Here is a 22,333-nt window from a genome sequence, read left to right on the forward strand (position 1 = left end):
TCTATCTACTCAAGATAGTATTTATTTACAAAATACAAAGAAATTGAGAAAGGTTGAATATATTTTACATCTACTGATGATAGCCTTTTGAACCTAATGAAATAATACACACAAAAAATCATAGATTTAGCATGGGACTAGTCAGGAAGGTCATTTGGTTTATTTTTTATATATTTCATGTTTGTTTGTCTGTCTGTCTGTTTGTTTGTTATCTACTGAAGATAGCATTTACGGTGCGATTTGCCAATCATTCAATATAGGCCCGTTGCGACACTGCATTTTTATCTTTTGTGAACAGTCTACGTACGGCCTGCATCATTTTCTCGGAACGTGCAAACGGCTAGCATTGCGGGCCTAATAAAACAAAAGGAATAATATTTCACAAATTTAGAAAACGCCTGTTAGGAAAGTTTGTTTTTGATGTTTTTTGTTTGTTTGTTTTCCCGTTATCTATATACTCATATAAAATACAAAGAAATTAATAAAGGTTGAAAATATTTTGGTACCTACTGATGGAACCTCATGAAATATATTTTAAAAATAAATCATAGATTTAGCATGTGACGAGTCAGAAATTTCATTTGATATATTTTTTTATAATATATGTTTGTTTGTTTGTTTGTTTGCTTGTTTGTTTGTTATCTACCATGTCTACTTAGGATAGACGTTGCGATTTGCAAATCATTAGGCCTATTAGGCCCTTTGCGACATCATTTTATCGTAAATGTGTGCCAAAAATTGCTTGCCCGGCCCGTTGCCTTCCACCTGCCTGCCAACCCACTTCAAACAACTAAAAATATAATGCAGGTAACTTCTTTTGGGAATTGGCGAGTAACTCTATATACTTGCATTATATTTTTAGTTGTTTTAAAGTTGATATCTGTGAAGACAGACTTCATTTGCATTATTTTTACCTCACATTCTCATTATTTATTTTCTTCATTTTTATTTTTCTCAAGGAATAACACGTTTTCCGCGAATTTCCGGTTTTTTTTTAATTCCGTAGATTTTTCCGTTTTTCCGTGACACGGAAAACTGCCACTTTACTTTATATAACCTGAAAAACCTAAAATGTGTAATACTGTATAATGGTTTTACAACATTATTTGGTTGCTGGACACATATCTTTTAATACAGGGTGAGTAAAAAAAAGTGCAATATAGCAAAGAATCAATATTTATGTAAGAAACAAGTTGAACTTTCCCATTATTAAAAGTTTCTATAAATGCTACACTCAATAGTCACCTTCCGTGAAAAAATGAAGTGACTCGCTACTACCGTTTAATCTTTATGAGTCCTTTTGCTGCGATACCCAATTTCATGTCCACGAGGTACCATGTATTTTGAATGAGAGCACACAATGCACGATAAAGGCACCAGCTCTGAAACTGACTTTAACTTCAATAAGGTTGATTTTTGCGTTATTTTAATTTTTTTTCCTGTTCAAACACATTTCTAACAGAACTTTAAGTCCTTCATACCTCACTCGACTCCAACTCCATTTTTTTAAAATCCCAATATGTCCAACTTACTGGATATTTTGTAATTCACTCCACTTCCATTTGCGCGCATTTCATTTCGACATTTTGAAAAACCCGCCTACAGATTTATATGTTTTTGATAGAGAATAAACATCTTTAAAGTAAAGGGAAAATGAAAATAACAACAAATAATGTTTCTTCTCCTTAAACAAGACCAAGGGCGATAACACTTTAGGTACTCCATTTTTTCAATGCCAATGAGATTAAGTAAATGGAATTGTTCCAAATCAACCTAACACAGAGTGGGCTGATATTCAAATTTTAGATGTCTCCTGGACAAACATTAAAATTGGGTATCGCTATAAAATGTATCATAAAAACAAAACGGTAAATGCTAATTTCTTAATTTTTTCACACAAGATAACTAATGGCTATGTTATTTACAAAATGTTTTAAAACCTAAACGGTTCAACTCGGTTCTTAAATAAAAATGGATTCTTTTCTCTGTTGCACTTTTTTTTTACTCACCCTGTAGAAAAAGGCATTTGAAACTTGCAAAACTTCATTTTTTGCTTTTTACAATTCTATTTAAAATTGCAGTTTAAGTATAAAGTCCACGTACATGTATGCGCAATAAAATTTAAGTTTGTCAATTAAAATGTAAAAAATGCAATGATAGAATGGCTTTCATTTACGCCTATATACATTCATGGCTTTTTTCTCATCTAATATTACAAACCAGGCCTAACCCTTCAGCTCCCTTCCTTACAAGTTATACAAGTTACATCTACTATCTCACATTACCTCTACATGGAGGAATGAGTAGGCCTATAGTAAATTGACAAGACATATTTGACATAATTTCAATTCAACGAACACAAATTTAATTTGGTCTTTTCATTACCAAATTCGTCTAGTGTTCAGAGTGCTGTAACCTGCACAATATATCACCAGCAAACTTTTTAGCATTTTTATTTTTGTGTATTTTGCATATTACCATCATACATTCTTAACACGGCTGTCTATGGATGAGATTGTCGGATTTCTGGCCTACTAAAATTGGCCATGATGTATGCATCTTTAAATGGATCTGGCTTGTGATTGGTCGCACATATCTCGTTATGGTTTAAATCCTCCGGGCACCTGCCATTACCATTAATAACTACGGTACATGGTACACAACTATGCGGCCTTTGTGTTGGCGGGAACATTAAACTCCCAGTAGGTGCATGAGCGCGTCTTGTACTTCCAAGCTTTGTGCGTGCAGTTAAATTGGATTGATAAACAAGTATGATTGACAGTATGTGTGTTAGGGACTTTGCCCGATCAAAGTCCCGTTTAAAAGCTTTTAAAATGCAATGTCCATAGTCGATTTTTAACCCGGACTTTCGCGATTAATAAACTGGTAGATTCTAAAATCAGAATTGTTCAGTATTGAAGTGCCAATATAATTATGACATTATGATATGTTGCATTACTTTTACTGTCACTAATATAATTTATATATAAACTTTTTCATAACAATTTTATATTAGTATTTTAATGTAGGCCTATGATTAAAATATCAGTATAATTTCGAGTTCAACTGAATCCTTTCATCATGATTAATGACATGTTTTATTTATCAAATCGACAATGGCATAGTCTATGTTGTGAACGGTTCCCAAACTTCCCAATGACTCCCTTTCAAAAGACCCCTTTTTCAGTCTCATAAAGCTTCTATCCTATCCTATCCTATCCTATCCTAACCTAAAATCTCCAAACGAATATCAATGACCCCATTTTTATCACTATTTTTTTTCTTCAAATTTCCCAAAAATGAAAATGTCAAATTTTGATGACTTTTTGACTATCCTTATCCCTGTAGGCCTATAGGCCTAATCCCCCGGGCCTAATCCCCAGTGATCTCCGGTTTATAAATCCCTGGGGGCGGGTCCCTGGAACTGGGAATTGGGGTCAATTTTACCGGAAGAGTCGCCAGTTCCCAGTTTCGTCTTGGGCTCAAATATATTAGGGTTAAAATATACAAAACAGCCCTCATATGATTTGTCGCGTACCAGCAAAGGCATTACAGAGGTTAATTTTCCGTACGTGAACGGCGGCCACATAAATAATGGACGGCTCTTAGTCTGCCGACGAACCTTGTCAGGTACCTTGTACGTATTCTAATGCTTTAAAAACAGGCAGCCGCAGGTCAATCAATGTTTATGTTGATGAATGTTGCTTGACTGACTAACTGCACTCGGCTTCATGGTTGATGCCAGGATAGACGATCATTCATTGCGCTGCAGATTTGCTGGCTCCGTAGAAATTCACTCAAACCTTTCATCTTTTGTGTGATTGTATAGTGGCTTACAGAAATCGGTTCATCTACATGCATTCTGGTTCAGTGTGGAGTAGATTTACACCTTGGTTTCCAATTGAACCAAGTTGAGCAAATTCTTCGGCTGGTCCATGTCTGTGAATGTTTGTTGCCGAATCCACAAGCCTCCAGTATTCAAGCCAGCCTGGCTTTACTTCCAGTGAAATTCAACCTGCATATCCCAGCTACACTGAAGCTTTGATTCATCTGTTTATACATATAGCATTTTTATAATATAGCTCACAATAAAACAGGTTTGTAAAAACTAAAATTGGAGTACGGTAATGATAATTTTAATAATATTAATAATATTTTAATATTAAGCTTAAAATTGCAATAAATAATAAATGTAATGTAATTTACGAATAGATTCCTATAAAGTATAATATATGATTTGCATAAAAGTCATGATAGTATTTTACTTGCAGTTAATTTTTTATTACTTCCGTGGTCCGGGTACGCTGGTGAATTGCGATCGCGTAGAAGTGACAAGGTCGCCTACTACGTGCCGCGCCGATGACCAATGGGTCAACCGGCTTGTTGTCAAGTGCGTTGATCAGCCAATCAGCGTGATGTTTAGGCCAAGTAAAAAATAAAACATGTTTCACGTCCGGGTTTTTGAAAAAAAGGAGACAAGAGGGGGCTTTTTATTTTCTATTTTTTATCGCAAAATTGGTGTAAATACCCATACTTAGAGCTGTTTTAGCACATACAATAATGCCTGGAAAAAGGAGGAGGCCCTTTTTTATTTGTTGTTCTGAGAGTTACACCCCCTCCAATGATCACAAAACCTTCCTAAAATGTTTCTTGTATCTTATCCAAGGTTATAGAAAGCATTCCAACTTCCTAGACATATTTTTTGAAAAGTTATAACTGAATTTCACAACATAAAAATATATTTGAGAAACCTCAAAAAGGAAGCGGAGGGGCGTGAAACATGTTAATTTTTTTTATTTTGCCTTATTTCTTTTGTGTGTACGCTCGTCTAGACTACGCTTGGCACACAACTTGGACCATGGAAGTACAATGTAATAAAAAATTAACTTTTGATGTTTGTTTTCACAGAGCACATTTTCCCCTCGTACTTTCGAGCCAAACAAAAATACAAATGAGGTAAAACGAAGACAATTGCTATTTCATTCCAGCGGCATGCAGTGTCTGACTGTCTGTACAATGTGTGCCCATCATTTTTAGACAAGGAGTTTGCGACTGGGATGAGCAAAAAAAATGCCTTTGACGGATGCTTACATTATAATTTGTATAGATGCTGAGTTCGCTATCAATTGACCTTACGTAGACCAGATTTGCAAAACAAGGCCATAGCAAGACATTTGAACTTTTGAGGTTTTAGTCACCTGTAATGTATGGCTGCTTGCACTGATGGTTTCAAATTTACTGTTTTCAATCAATATCCAGCAACGCTCTGCAGGGTCTATTGTTCTATTGTTTCCGATTAGAGCGCTGACATATTGGAAAATGTTGCCAATCAATATTCATGAGAGTGTACATTCAACGTCCAGTTTGTGAAATTGGGTGAGTTGTGTTTGGTAGGTGTGAAATACATCTGACTGGGCATTTTAATTACGTAACAAATAAAGGCATTGACATCGTCGAATGGCTGCCCAGTGCAGTTATGTGTTTAGTTATTATATAGGCCTAATAATCATTATTAAATGTATTCATCATTCCTTTCTTTTCCCTTCTCTGTACTTATTCTTTCCTAGGCCTACACTTTATCACTCCCTCGTTCTCATTGTCCCCTCTCATCCACCCTCTCTCATTCCCATCATTTTCCTTATATTTCTATTTATCTACTTGTCTTTATTATCTTTTTATTTCTCCCATCCTCCAGCCCTCTCTCATTCTCCATATCCCTCCCCCCTCTTCCTCCCTCCTCCCTCCCAAGACTTCTCACAGAGGTGAATCTGTCCCTCCCCAACCCCCTCCCCTCTTTGGGTGCGCCACTCTTTCTATACCAATCTCCTTCTTAAAATTAATTAAATGGAAATTTCTTAAAAACAATACTTATACTTACATGTATACACGTACGTATAGCGATTACCATAATAGATATATGGACTGGACATGGCAGCCTTCATACATTCTAATGTTTAATCGATCACCAAGAGCATTCAATTTATTTAAATGAAACGCCTATCGTCAGGTGGGTGGTAAAGATGATTGCATCGACAGCTAAAGCCTCCTTATAGTCTTCAGACCCACACAAGCACACACTTGGGATACATTAGTACAATGGTACCACTTTACACATGACTGCCCTTACACATGACTGTAGTGTGGTCACTTATTGATACTCGCCTGTTGTGTAAAGCGTTAATATGATGCCGGATCAGTGACCAATTTAATGGCGGAACCCCTTTATTCAAACAATGGTACCACTTTTATGAATAGCCTGTCGCAACTTCTAATCGGCATCAAACGAACAAAAGATTATATAATCTATTGCGACTCTATTTCTATTTAAAAGCTCTTTGATATCCAGCTTTTTTTAATCTCCGAAATCAACTTCTTTTCAGTTTAAATGGGTTTTTAACAAATTCTAAAGCACTTCAAAAAACTCAGCTGGAATAGATTTTCTATTACAACATGCCATTTTATTCAATGGGCATGGGGGTCAATCAAACATATCGATATATATACCAGTCCTTTGCCGTTGTTGATAAACAGTGAGGTCGACATCTGTAGCAGTTCTTGGAATCAAAGCTCTCCAACTCTGAAAAACTACATATGTAGGCCTATAAATGCGAAATGCATTTTTATTTAAATTTTTTCAAAGATTTTTTTCTAATTGAAAAAACCTCAAATTAAGTCCTATTCTCTATGAAGTATTGTATTGAACATGAAGTGATGCTGCTATTGTATTGAAGTGAAGTAATCTAAGAGCAGGGGTCTAAAATTGCCTACCTGAGTGCATGCCAGTCACATATTATGCAACATGCAACTATATATTGTGACAGTGCTGTGCTCAACTGTGTGCACTGTGCGCAATTCTATAGTATATCAAATCAATTATATGTCATGTTTAATGAATCATTTTTTTGCCAATTACCGTATTCATTCCAATAAGCGTCCAGGGTGCTTACCGGTAACAAAGTCATTTTGGGTGGGCGCTTATGGTTTACCTAATTTTTTCGTAAGGGGCATTTATTAGAGACAAATTTTTGTATGTTACAAAATGTATAAAAGGGTCCCGAGACGTTCTAGTAGACGTTCCTGCAGCTATTTCACTGTATCAACATCTATCTGTAACTTCAACATTGATGGTACCCTTTAGCAAATTGAAAATACCCTAGGTGGGCGCTTATTGGGGCATGGGGGCTTATTGGAATGAATATGGTATATAAGCTGAACAAACTATAGTAGTACCAAAATACCAGCATCTTTTTCATAAATTGATTTGTTATATAATTTATTATTCTTTTCTTTTTATGCCGACAAAATCTCTCTTTATTATTATAAACAATCAAATTACTATAAATTTATTATTATAATTATTATTATTAAAATCTTACTTTTTTTAAATGTTGATAAATTAAAATCACTGTTTATGTGTGTTATTTTTATTCCAGAAAAGTAGAGGAATTCATATAAACTAAGTATTCATCAGGTCATATTTCTACACTACAATTGATTTCTGCATATCTAAAAATGGAAAATGGAAAAGAGCTTATCGTAGATGGTTGGTTCACAGAGCACTGGGATGAACAGAATTGGTCTCTAATGGTGGAGGAAGTTCTCTATCATGAGAAGAGCAAATTTCAGGATATTTTAGTTTTTAAAAGGTATGTATGTCTGACCACCTGATATCATCATATTGGTCATATTGTCTTAAACCGCTCACGGAAGTATCCTGCGCCTTCTCGAGCTACTTCCGGTCCTGCCGGGACTCAAACCCACGACCCTGGGATTAAAAGGCGAGCGCACTAGTGTATAGACCAAAAGAGAACTTCCCCGTCAGGTCTATAGCACAAACGCACATATAACTCCGTGACAATCTGCGTGTTTCTACTGGGGAACGGTTGGCAGGTAATGTGGTTTAGTTTAGAGTGTTACCGGTTAATGTGCCCAGTGGAAACAGATCGGTTCAGAGTGATGCGGTGTGGACACCCGGCAACCATGATCCACCTCATGAGGTAGACGATGTGGTGTGACACCCGTTATTTCTGCCAGTGGAAACACACCGGTTAACGGTTGCTGGGTGTTGAATATCTTTTATGTTGATTTCATGTATCAACATGCAGCTTGGGGTCAGGAAAATACTTTCAGTACTTCCGGTACACACCGCAACCCTTATTTTAAGCACCTGTAGAAACGTGGTGGTTGTTGCCTGAATCGGATTGTGGGTTACCGGGTAATACGAGTGCTCAGTGTAAACACGCAGAATGCTCCCCTTCCCTTCCTCGTAAAGCGCGTCCTCGAGCCTTACTTCCTGGACTCACTGCCACCCCCCCTGCCAGCCATTATATGAACGCTAACCCATTCCAATGGATGGATCCACCTGGTGTTAAGAAACACCATGGACCACCGCTGCCACCATTTCTGTCACAAAGTATCCTGTGCCTTCTCAAGCCACTTCCGGTCCTGCCGGGACTCGAACCCACAACCCTTGGAATAAAAGGCAAGGGTGCTAGTGTATAGACCAAAGGAGGACTTCCCCATCAGATCTATAACGCTAACACACTTTATACCTCGTTGGCAATATGTCATAAATTGGTCTGAAAAAAGTTACATTTTGCATATTGAGAGAAAAGTCACCAATTCTGATTCAAATGAACGTAACTTTTATTCTATACATCCGATTGACATGAAGTAAACATTTAACAAGCTGACTCTATAAGGATACAGAATATGTTAACATCAGTCATCAAATATTATTATACAGGTTGTGTATGAATTATACAGGGTGTAACATAAAAAAATCACTTTTTTTCTAATTTTAACTTACCGAGGTTATTTTTTTCTTTGAAAGTATTTTATTAAAAACAAATATTGCAGTAAGAAGGCATGATAGGGCTTTCAGCAAAAAAAAACCACTGTTTTTATTGTTGTTATAGCAACAAGCTTCTAATGAGGCCATAATTCCATGTTTATCATTCCTGTTGTACATTCATAGAGACAAAGATTATTGTGAGACATATTTTGTTATTTTATCATGTTTTCTTTTATTACAGCAAAACCTATGGGAATGTCCTAGTATTGGATGGCGGCATTCAGTGTACAGAGAGAGATGAATTCAGCTACCAGGAGATGATAGCACACATGCCTCTCAATTGTCATCAAAACCCAAAACATGTAAGTCAAATTATAAGTTAAGTGCTGAGCTGTGATGGGATGAACTAGGCCCAGGAGTTTCAAACATGGATCCGTAACTTCACAAATGCAGTTCAAATTTGGGGGGGCTGGGACAAAACACAGTTAAAACCTCGGAAGAAGGTTCATTTGTGAAGTTATGACCGAAATATCGTAACTTTGAAGGCCTCATCATCAGCTCATCCATTGATATACAGTGCCAGCTGCAGTTACTTGTCAAATTGTAACAAATGTACCGGAATTGAGTGTGTCCTGTGCCCTTTTGGTTTTTTTACCCCTCCCCCATCTTCTTCATTGTCAAGATTAATGAAATTGCAGAATATCCACATAAATCATGAAGATTCCAGATTCCAGAAAATTACAGAACTATTTTTTTTTTCAAATCAGAATGAAAAATATATTGTATTTTCCAGACAGCTCAATCATATTCCAAAGTTCCACCTGAAAAATGTCATCAATTTCAGAAAAAAGCCAAAAATATTCATTTTCAAGTTAATTGTTTTTATTTATGCTGGAAAAATCACCCAAAAGGCTTACAAGTACAAATATTAGTCTTTTAATTATGATTTTTGGTAATGGTGCATTATAATAAACACCTTACATACATGTATGTATTATTGTATATTAAGTCCTGTAAAACCTATAGAAGCACAAACCTTTGAATGCTTAGATGTGTGCCATGTTTGAATTTAATTAGTGACCATTTTCGAGAAAACATGCAAGATTAGGGATTTTGGTCTTTTTCTCTCAAAATTTATTGAATTGAATTTAGGTCAAAATAAAGGATTGAGCTGTTTCATCTGGCACAACAGAATAATATTTGCATTAGTTCGGTATTTCTCTGGCATTGGAAGTAGAAGTAGAAGAATTGATTGTACACACTTTGTAATGCATGGCTCATTGAAAAAAAAGTTCAATGTTCAGTTTTATACATTATAGTACATTGAACTTCAGTCAAGCATGCTTTTGATTTCATATTTTTATCTTATGTTAACCTATAAACACAAAATTGATTTACTTTATACATTATGATTTGTCCACTTGAAAGAACTTTGTTGCAAAAATGTTATTTGTATTGTAAATATGTTGCTATTTCATCCACTGTTGCTCTATTAAGGTGTTTGGTTCTGTAACTTCTATGTGAAAGAAAATACATGAAAGAATGATAAAGGTGAGGTTCCACTTTAATACATGATCCATACCAGTAGTGTAGCCAGGATTTTAATGTGAGGGGGAAAAGCCAAATTTTGTCCCAAAAGGTCAATTTTTTGTCCCATTTTTATGGAAACTTTACTCTTTGCCGTTCCCATTTTATCCCTGGAAATTTTCTGTGCTCCCCTGGCTCGCCACTGATCCATCTACATCATAATCATAACATCTGTTCGCAATCCTAGTAATAATGGCCTCTGAATTCAGACAATGTTCATGTAGACTAACAATTAACATCATTTTAATTACACACATTTTCATACTGTAGTTTGCAGTATTCTTTTGACGCAGTAGACTGTAAATAAAGCATGCATTCATTCACTTATTCTTTAACCCCTTTTCCCACATCAAGAAACCTTACTCTGTACACCTCATGTATTGTATTGTATAGTATGTTATACATGTAGCTGGAAGTCCAATGTTATATTTTTTTTGTGTGTGGGGGGGAGGGGAGGGTTGTTGTATACATGTGTGAACTTGTGTGAAAGAGACAAATAATGTTTTTTAGAAATAAATAATTGAATTTTGGATCTACTGTATAGCGCATTTTACCAGTGGTTTCAAAACCGCTGTATTTCACTGCCACTGCTGAATCATCAGAATGACATATCAACTAAGCCAGTATACACAAACCTATCTGCTCTTAGATTTTAACATCTACCAATTATCTGTGCAGTTCCTCAAATATAACAAACAGCAAGTACATTTTAATGGAACTGATGTGCATGACTTATGGCAGGGAAACAATTATGAGCCCTCCCAGGAAAATTCCAAACAGCATGTCAAAATTGTTCAACCCCCCGACCTCACGAAAATTGCTTGGTTCTCAGTATGGTCTAGATAGGCAAGCAGGTGATTTACAAAGTTGAATGTTTCTGCACTGTTTTCCTAAGCCTTTTTAGAGTTTGTCATTGAAAAAGTACATTGTTCCCGGGCATTGTTCCCCTGTAAATGTGTGCCAAACATCGCTTGCACTCCACCCTTTTGACCTGCCAAAAATAGCTTGCCCTTTTGGCATGCCCCATTTCACCCTCCCGCATGGCTCATAATTTTGCACAGTCTCTTTTAAAATGATTAAATCCATATACATTGTACAATGGTCCAATTTTAAAACATGTTTTCTACCTCACATTGAGGCCCATCACCCAAACATTCTTATTCCAAGTTAAATTGAATTGCTACAGCGGTTTGGATTCTACTATAAAATAAAATATGTATGTGTATGTACATACCGTAGAATTCCGTCTAGAAGCATATATGCCTCTAAACGAGGGTTTTTTTTAACGAAAGAAATGAAAGGCCAATACCCTTCTCCAGAACATTGCAATAGATTGGTCTTACAAATATACATGTTTGTACAGACACCTTTATCAGTAATATAGTTGTTCAAATTCCAAATAACGTTTTTGTTGAGAGTGTCTGCCTCTTGTCTCTTGTGTCAAAAAAACCTTGTTTAGAGGCATATATATGCTTGTAGACGGAATTTTACGGTATATCCTTATCATTTCAATGAACTAGTTCTCACATACATGTACCTTTATACATATGTACCATTACACATTTAATAAGTGATTTCAATAATTCAATAATGTATTGTTCTTTTTGGAGGGCAATAGAACAACATCATAGCTACTTTATATGCTTAATTTACCACCGATAATACTGCTGTTGTATGTTTTTCACCGATAACATAATATACCAATTACGATGAGAGTCATTGCACATGTCAACAATGACACAGTACAACATATGGGGTATCATTTACCTATTAACACCATATGACAAAATACATGCAACATGAGGTAATGAGTCACATTTGTGGTCCTTTCATCCATGTCCAATGTTGTTTGCTTGTTCAAATCATCCAATTTATGTTTTTTGGGGTTTTTTTTTCCCCAAAATGAAACCTCGCAACACTGAAACCTGAAGGTATAAACAGATACAAAATCACAAACAAACAAAGCAACAAATCAACCACATGGAAGAAATCTCCTTTAGAAGTACCGGTAGTTAAAATTCTGCTATAAATATTAAATCTTATGCACCAGGAGGATTTTATATATTTACAAGATGTTAGGGAGAAGACAGTACTGAAACAGTGGTTTACAAATTAATTGCGAATTTATAAGTTTTCCAAATTATGATGAGAACTATATAATATTAATAATTTCATTGGAATGAATTGAACACAGCTCTTGCGATCTACCTGTGATCCTATTTCAAAATACAACTCGAACCCACAACCTTGCATACGTAATGAAAATACTAACCAATAACGAGTGAGTTGGTTCACTTCTGCGTTACACACTCACAGGAGTTCATCACGCAGTGTATATGTACGCAAACAATTATCATGCAGCTGGAAGCTGTGTTCATTCAAATAAAATTTTTACTTGAAGTTGTACTCTTCAAAGGTGAATTTACATATTATGGCATGTGTCATAAAGAAGCAAACATTTGTTTGCCTCATTACCTTGCTCACATAGGGTATGTTAAAGAATTTCTTGCCATTTATGCTTTATTATTAGGTGTTGATAGTTGGTGGTGGTGATGGTGGTGTATTGAGGGAGGTACTGAAGCATGATGAAGTCGAAACGGTCACACAAGTTGAAATTGATGAGGTAAGGACGCCTGAAAACCTAAATACGGATGAATTACTCACTCCAAAAATAGACGGCTTGTTAATAACATTGTTTGTTGTAACTAGTCTGAGGTAAGATGTGATGCATAATGACCCATCTAATCTAATTATTCATCGATATGTTTTAATATGTTATGTTATGTATGGTAACATATACGGCAAATTATGCACTTAATGATATATTTTCAAATCAGTGCAGAATAGGTTAGATATATGAAAATTGACAATTTTAGATTGATTTTTCGGATTGGTTTCATATTGCCTGTGAAACAAAAAATTGTGTGAGAAAATAAAAATAAGAAATTTTATCATTCATTGTTTGCTTCAAAATCTAATAAAAATGAAAATTGAAATGCAATAAAATTGCTCCAAAAACTAAATACAATGCAATTTCATCAACAATAAAAGTACTGTATATAGTGGAATATTTTTGCTGGGTTCATATTTAACAATTTTATCAATTCTGGACAGTTTAGTGGGTGTTTAAATTCATGTTTCCAAATATCACTTCAGGTACTATGTGTGATAAATAATATCGCAGAGTTAAAAAAGCACAAAAATTAACCCCCCGCAAAAAAATGTCCCGCTATACGTACAGTAGGTACTAATCCATTATATATGGACATTTGATTAAAGCTAGCACAAACTGTAATAAATGCAAATTGAACTTGAGAAACATATATTGCAAGTACCCAAAGCCATACTCGGAATGTGGGCATGTTGCATGTAAGGGTCGACGCCAAGTCAGGTTTGTGTGAGCTCAAAAATAGTGCAAATAGCGTGAGCGTACACAAAAGAAACTTCACACAGCACATAAGATAAGCGATGTCGCCAGTCTGAATGCTCATCAGTTGAATTCAAGTTCGCTTAGAGGGCCGCACAGGCATGGAACATTGTTTGTATGTTTGTTTGTTTTATTTCTTCTTTAACCTGGGACACTCAATCAGTTGAATTATAGGTTAATAAACTCGTATCACTTGTTGGGAGTGACATTGTACAAAATAATGCATGCGTACTGAGATGTTGATGCGTCTAATGCAAGAGCCCCAAAGGGGGAGTGCATTAGACGCATCAACATCTCAGTACAAATGCATTATTTTGTACAATTTCTCGAGCAACAAGTGATACGCATTTATTAACCTACTTCATACACGACTAAAAAATCCCGTGATTTTTGCAATTTTTATAACAAACTTGTCAGTAAAAATGTTGGAAAATGCAAACAAAAATAATATAAATGCATCCACCCCAAGAAAAATGAATGTGTCCGAAAGAACCGCGCGTACTATGCGGGCGCCCGTGCAATTATACAACATTTATGCACAGCTAGTACTTAACTAACGATTGCTCTGATTGGTTCTCACTATAGAGGAGTGTATGAAAACACAATTAATCATCTGTTCTTCCTTGATGCCTAGGGATCAATGCAAAATTTACATAATTACTCAAAAAGGCTTTTAAAATACTACATACATTTAAATACACAATATTAAAATTGAATTAAAATTTAGATACAATGCTTACAAATAATTCAAATTACAATGTAACTTTACATCCACATGTACATATAAAATACCATTTACATGGACCTATGTGGGAGACCCAAAAAGCATTTAAAGATAAAACACTAAAAAATCAGCCTATGTACCAGCATAGCTAATGAATAATATTCCATTCCATGTAACCTATGTGTTTATTAATCTATGCCTAAAGCAAATTGATGTAACCTTCGACCCTGCATGATTCCTTTAAAATTGTATATTTATGTAGAAATTGCTTTTAATATTCATCCATAATTCAGAATGTAGTCTATGTTCTGTTGATTATTTTTGGTGTGACTCAATGTGTGTGGCCTAGCTGGTGTACACGGTGTATGGTCGTTTTAATTTTAAGCTTACTGAATGACCATGGACTGTAGAAAATTATTTTCTATAGAAAATAATTTTCTGCAGTCCATGGAATGAATGACCATGGACTGTAGAAAATAATTTTCTACAGTCCATGATATGAAATGAAAATGTCTATCCTTGTTTAGGGCAAATTTCAAACCAATTCCTTGCTGAGGGTGTTTTTATTTGAGTAAAATCCTCGTTTAGTGTTAATTTGACAACTTTTGGACATCCTAGATTAGGGTCCTTTTTAAAATCAATTCATGCGGACTCTTACAACTTTCATACATGAGTGGCTCCCCGGGCTGCTGATGCCACTCACTGACTCTGTCCCACTCCTCAAATATAGTGGCTTATGACTATCTTTTTCACTAAACTGGACAAACTGTTCATATTTGTATGTGATATTAATATATGTTACCAGCTCCAATAAAACCCGGAACAAGTTGTCAGATATGTTTTTTGAGTTATAGGCCTTTAAAGATGATATTCCCATAGAAATGAAATTTTGGAATTCCTAATTTCATGGTACTTGACTGTGGGACTAAGTGGACTTTCAAATCATCCTTGAAGGTACTTATTAAAAAGAGTTTTATTTAATCAATAAATAACAGTTGAACTATGATAATCCTTATTCAATCCTGTGTAAGGCAGGAAACTAATTGGCCCATTACTCAGAAGAGCAATTTGGCAAAAATATCAAGGTATCATTTACAAAATGATCCATATCTTGAAAAGTATTGATACTGTTTATATAATTTTGGTATCATTTTATAGCTTTTATTGTCTTGTGCTTACATTTTATTCAAAAATGAAATGTCAAAAATGTAATGTTTATGTCTGATGTTTTACTTTATAATTTAGAAAGTGGTTGAGGTTTGCAAGAAGTATTTCCCAACCATGGCCTGCCAGTACAATCACCCCAAACTACGACTTCATTTCCAGGATGGCATAGAATTTGTCAAAAACAGCAAAAATATGTTTGACATCATCATAAATGACTGCACAGATAGAGACTGTAAGTAGAACTGCAATTTCAGATTTAATTTTTGTTCCTTCCTCCTATATAAATAGACAAAATATACTTGAAAGGTAATTAATTTTGCATACATGTGCTTCTGTATGAAGACTGACAGTTTTGTTCTTTAATGACATTTTTAAATCAAGCTATGATTTCAAGGTACACAAACTGTTGGTGCATTAACCAGCAGTTTAAGGTTAGTAACTATTTTCAACTTTTGCAATTTGGTCGTTGGCAGCATCTTGCAAATGGAAGTGAGCTTTGGCAAAAATTGCATTAATCATTTCATAGCCAGTGTGTAGAAGAATTCAAATATCATAAATATACTTTTGTAGGCCTTGTGGTTCTTGAGTTAAGTTGTAAAGAGGGCTGAAACAACAACACTTTTGTAAAACGTACATAACTTGTTAACAACTATAAATCAAGCAAGTTTTAAAAGTATATGATTTGCAGAGTGAACTTTTGCAAAACATCACAGTGTTATTTTTCAATAATATATTGATCAAGATAATGAAAATCAATATTTTGGCTGCTTCGACCAACAATACCGCGTCTACCCTTAGAGCCATCTCTAATTACCAGTACCTTAGCTTGCATGTCATGGTTTTCTTTGTCATCAAAAATTAATACTATATTAAGAGGTATAAAATTGTAAGATGTACTGTGAGACCCGTAAGCTGGCAAATTACTATACCGTGTTCCAATGAATTTATGTGATTTGTTTGCAGTACAAGATGAGAGTAGCGGCAGCAATCCCTTATTCCAACTACCATATTGGAAGAATCTGAAGCAAGCATTACGTCCAGGTGGCATTATCATACAACAAGGTAAGTCAAAGCTTGCAGCAGTCTGTCAATTCCAGAAATGGGGCCATAAAAAACAAAATGAAAAATATCACAGTATTTCTGAGAAATGTTGGTGCTTGAAATTTAGTCTGTGATCAAATTTGCTCGTTTTTCACACCCCGCGTTTCACACTATATACAAACAATTCTCTAAACAGGGAAATCTTGGAAATGTTGGTGCTTGAAATTTAGTCTGTGATCAAAATTTGGTCTTTTTTCACACCCCGCATTTCACACTATATACAAAAAAATCCTCTAAACAGGGAAATCTTAGAAATGTTGGTGCTTGAAAGTTAGTCTGTGATCAAATTTGCTCTTTTTTCACACTCCGCGTTTCACACTATATACAAAAAAATCCTCTAAACAGGGAAATCTTAGAAATGTTGGTGCTTGAAATCAAGTCTGTGATCAAATTTGCTCTTTTTTCACACCCTGCATTTCACACTATATATACAAATTTTTTCAAAAAGGTACACAAAGACAATAAAAAACCTTTTTCTTTTCAACGATTTGTGTATTCAACATTTTAAATAGAGTATGTAGGTGTGATCAACTATTTTAAGAATACCCCCTAAATATGTTTGGTCTTTTTGCCAAAAACAACCCCTAAACTATAATTTGACACCCTTAGAAACAAATTTGAAACAAAATATGACCCCTAAAACAGGTTTACACATTCATCTAGCTTAAAAACACTCACTTTTCTTGAAAATCAATTGGTTGAAGACCCCTAAATGCAGAAGCTGCATTCCATGTTCTTTCACACAAAAATACTCCTTTTTCACACATTGTTTTGGTCACATGTGTGTACACCAATATAGCTGTGTGCTTTATTCCTCAAGATTTGTCACTTGTCATATGTTTTTCTTTACAGAAGAGAGTGTGTTCTTCCACTTGGATTTAATCAAGAAAGGATTTGAAATGTGTCGTAGTTTATTCCCGGTAGTTAACTATGCATCTGCCTACATACCAAGCTTCTGTGGAGGACAGGGATTCCGCCTATGTAGCAGTAATCCAGTAAGTCAAATATTATGTAATAATTCTTTCCTAAGATAAGTTAGTTGTGCAATAGATTTTTCAAGCCATGTTAAGGGCTGATTAAAACAATCCTAAACTACCCAGTAAACACAAAACGTTTTTAAAAACATTTAAAACATATTTTGGGTTTTGGTTTTGGTAAAAATGTTTAAATAACATTAAATGTCTGGTTTTATAAAGGTCATCAAAACGTTTTGAAATGTTTTGTATGAAAACACACTACATGACAACATTTAAAAAATGTTTTTAAAATGTTATTGTAAAATATGTTTTGCAAACGTTTGTTGCCAAATATTTGAACAACATTTAAATAACATTCTGTTAGAATAATGTGCGGTAAGTATTCCAAAAATGTTTCTGAATGTTATGAAAATGTTTTATACCCTTATATATAATCCGACATTTAAGTATTTTCTGGCAAGTGGCCACTGTCAGCGCTCCCTTTTCAGTGCACCTTGTCAACTAAATTCCATCATATGTCTGAATAAAATCATCTTCTAAACCATTCAGTTTAAGATATTGATGATTTTGATTTTTACCTCAATTACATTGTATTTTGAATTTAAATTTGTGTAAGTAAATTCCCATTTGTCACTTTTAAAGGGGGACTCCGGCAATCATAACATTATGCCTTATATGTTAGAAAAATAATTATCAAGCACGAATCACATTGTTTTATTTAAAACAAACTCATATTGATCATAAAAACAAATAAAAGCAGTCGGCTCTCAACACGCTATATTCAAAATTCCCGCGCCAAAATTGTCTAAGTGCAATGACGTAATGGTTATTTGTGTTCAATTGTCGTCAGCCTTCATTGTATTACTGGGACGTCATTGCACTCAGCACCCGGGAATTTTGAATATCGCGTGTTGAGTAACAGATGTTTTTATTCGTTTTTATGGTCAATATGAGTTTGTTTTAAATAAAACCATGTGATTCATGCTTGATAATTATTTTTCTAACATATAAGGAATAATGTTGTGCCCCTGAAAACAACAGATTTATGGGCTCAGGGCGCTATTTAAAGTTTGATCTGGTGATGTCACAGTTGAAGGTAGTAATATATGGTATTTTTACAGCCAGGTTATTTTTCCATGATAATATATGTTTGTTTCATTTGATTTATTCAGGATGTGGATTTCAAGGAACCAATACATAAATGGTCATTTGAAGAGAGAAAGAAACGCAGTCTACGCTATTACAACCAAAATGTACACAAGGCAGCATTTGTTCTCCCAGAATTTGCTGATCAGGTAAGTTGAGAAGTTAACAAAAGTATACTCTAAATTCGGGCAATACAAATTAAGGAACTTCCATGAAGAATGTCCAGTTCAGAGAGTGTAATTTGGTATAAACCTTTACAAAAACCTTGTAGCAGAATCACATCATTAGCTATGCAGTGGTGCAGGGTGAAATTACTTCTCCTAGATATACCATGCCAACTTTTAAAGTCATAACCTGAATATGCTGTTCAGCAAAACATGCTTTTAAATATAGGCATATAATAATGAAAGCTTCTTTTTGTCAAGGATATTTTTAGTTGTTTCACCTAATATTAATATTTGAACTATAATCTAGTCAACTGGATTTACTATTTTTGAGTGGAAACATTACTAATCATGACCAATTCAAGTTTTTCCAAAATTATGCAAATTTCTGCTCATTTTAATGATTAACTTATTGCAGGCAATGATTATTATTTTCTTGTAATTGAAATTAATTATAAGGGGGCGCACAACCATATTTCTATTTGGTGGTGTGAAATCTGAAGTGATGACAAAAGTTGTTGTTGAAAATGGATGTATATATATACACCTGTTTTGGCTGATGATGTTAAGGCCTCCAACTGATATGCCAATATGTGACATGATCAAGGGGAATGAGTCACATGTCGACCCTGGTCGAAAATGAGTTTTACTTATGTTTCTAAAGAGGACATTTAGAGCTTTCAGAAACTGAAAACCCCATGTTGATTCGACTTTTCTTTGCAAAGTTACAACAATTTATCAATCGCTGAAAACAATATAAAACAAAAGAATTTTAACACTTTCTTTGCCAATATCTCAAAATGAATATTAGCGACATCCAACTCATTTCCCTTGATCGTGTCACATATACGCTTCATCCCGGTACCTCCCTGTGGGTGCGTTGTCATGGATGAGTGGTGGGAATGCAGGTGTTCATCACAATGCGTTATAAGTTGCAGGATTTCTGGTTCTGCTCTCTGTCAGGAATGGCAGTAAGACCTATGTTTCCAAAGAGAGACATTGAATTTGTAGATATCAGCTAGTGTAACATTTTCTATAACTTGTTGAAGACTCACCTACCATGCAATCCCTTTGCATGTTATGTTTCACTTCATGTTTTGCTTTTTGTTGTTGTTGTTCCAGGCACTGTATCCAGATGACGACTTTAACAAGCAATAAACTGACAGCCGATAACCTTGCCACTATTCTACGCAGATGAAATTAAGTATATATGTATATTAGATGGAACAGAGAGGGACTATGCAATCACTATTCTTGTCTCTATGGGTCTGTTAATGCTCCACAGAAAAACTTATAGCCTACTCAGTGTAATATATTGAAAATGAAAATGTTATTGATGATAAAAATGCCTGGTGACTGGTCGTATTCAAACTTGAGAAACAGGCTATGCAATGTACTGTTGCTATTTTTAATTCTCAGACATGACATGTACATTTGAAAGCAACATAATTATGAGATGCTGTAAACTACACACGACTTGGAAGAAATTATTTAACAAATCATACCACACAATGTGTTACTAAGCAGCCTTTCACTAAGGTCGGAACTGCTGCAAAGTATGCAGTCACTACACACACATTGATCAGGGATGCCACTTTTCAGCAAATTTCCTGATTTCAGGGAATTTCTAAGAAAATTAACCAATTTTAAGAAATTTTTGCTCTACCCTTCCTGTGCAAAAAAGTACAGTGTGGGCCAAAAACAACTTTACCCAATTTCAGAGGGTGGTTGCTCAAATTGTAGAAGAGCTATTCATAATATTGTTACATATTCTAAATGAATATATTTCTAAAAGTATGTGATGAAGAAATGAAAGCAAAAGAAGCTAAATTAACAAAATGGTGCTAGTTTTAGGTCCGAGGGTCAAAAATCACTTTGTCCACATGTAATTCAATGGTATGTGTCCGATTGCCAAGAGTACGGCATACATATGCGTTAGGCATACATGTAATTGGTAAACACGTTTGGCTTGTCTTTGAAAAGTGATGATTGTTTTACATGCATGAAAGAAATACAATAGATTTTAACCCCCATTTACATGTCATGTACTCGAACTTCACTCCTGTCATTGACCAACAATTAGCATAAAAATTACAAAATTACAAAGGTTTTATCTGGCGCAATTTTTGAATTTCAAATTGACCTTCGTGCATTTTGTGACTGTGTGGCTTATTTCTAAATAGGGTTGCAAGGTGTCAAGATAAGGCAATTCACAACACAAGAAATAACTTAATTAAGAACAGAAAGCTTTTTGGTAGTGCAGCGTCAATTTCGGATTCGTTTCCCGAACGTAAGATCCCACCGAAGCCTACCATAATTCAACATTCGAACAACGTTCACAACCTCGGAAGTGTGATGAATAGATGCAAAGCACGGAGCGGACGTCCAAGAACTGGTCGTTCAGCTGCAAATTTTGCAGCGGTTCAAAGGAACTTGCAACTTGCAGCTAACCCCAGAGTCAGTTCTCGACGCAACAATTTGCCGAACATACCGCGAACGGAATAAGTTCAATAACTTCAAACTTTCTTGTAGATATTATTTCGTAATGGAAAAAAAAAACAGGTCTGAGGTTACAATTGGTTTGCACATATTTGAAGAGAATTGTGTTTATCTTTGCAGCGTGAAAGCTGCATATCATGACGAAATATCATAGTTTGACATTTAAATTGTTCTTGTTTGATTTATTTGATTGTGTTATATAAAATTGCTGAACAAATTTGTGCGTATACTGAGTGGTTCTCATTCTTTATCGAACTCGCCATTGCAAGTGATGCGACACGAAAGCTAGTAGGCCTTCGCGTGGACAAAGTTAATTTTGACTCTTTGATTTAAAACTAGCGTCATGTTTTTAATTTAATACATTTTTGAATTGTTTTTTCACCAAATACTCTAAAGAAGATGTTCTTTACGAATATGTGAAAACAATTTGCAGCCGATTTTCCAATTTTGAGATATGAACCTTTTAAATTGGGTAAAGTTGTTTTTGGCCCACACTGTATAGGGAAAAGTGAATTTTCAGGATTTTTCCATGTTTTTCAGGAAATTTTGACAACACCAAGTGGCATCTCTGATTGATGGGCACGTACACATATGTCCAAGAATTAAAGATAACAACAGTAGAGTTTATGGTATTCTACAAGTTTTGAATTTCTTTATGCAAATATGATGTACTTGTAAGATACTAATATAACTCATATTGAGTGTTTGTTGTAGATTTCAATTTTCAAAGGTTTATCTTCTATGAAA

At 34.9% G+C, this 22,333-nt stretch overlaps 1 protein-coding gene across 1 annotated transcript; it reads left to right on the forward strand.

The window, feature by feature from the left end:
• Window positions 1-3,601: 3,601 nt before the first annotated feature.
• LOC140148739 (spermidine synthase-like) lies at window positions 3,602-20,567 on the forward strand. Its single transcript, XM_072170787.1, has 9 exons — window positions 3,602-4,097; window positions 7,434-7,646; window positions 9,036-9,156; window positions 12,912-13,004; window positions 15,778-15,931; window positions 16,663-16,761; window positions 17,653-17,795; window positions 18,950-19,072; window positions 20,210-20,567. Exons 2-9 carry the CDS (start codon window positions 7,513-7,515, stop codon window positions 20,243-20,245), a joined length of 903 nt encoding a protein of 300 aa, XP_072026888.1. The 5' UTR covers window positions 3,602-4,097; window positions 7,434-7,512; the 3' UTR covers window positions 20,246-20,567.
• Window positions 20,568-22,333: the final 1,766 nt, after the last annotated feature.

The sequence above is a fragment of the Amphiura filiformis genome, chromosome 3, assembly GCF_039555335.1.
Source record: "Amphiura filiformis chromosome 3, Afil_fr2py, whole genome shotgun sequence".
NCBI classification, from domain to species: Eukaryota; Metazoa; Echinodermata; class Ophiuroidea; order Amphilepidida; family Amphiuridae; genus Amphiura; species Amphiura filiformis.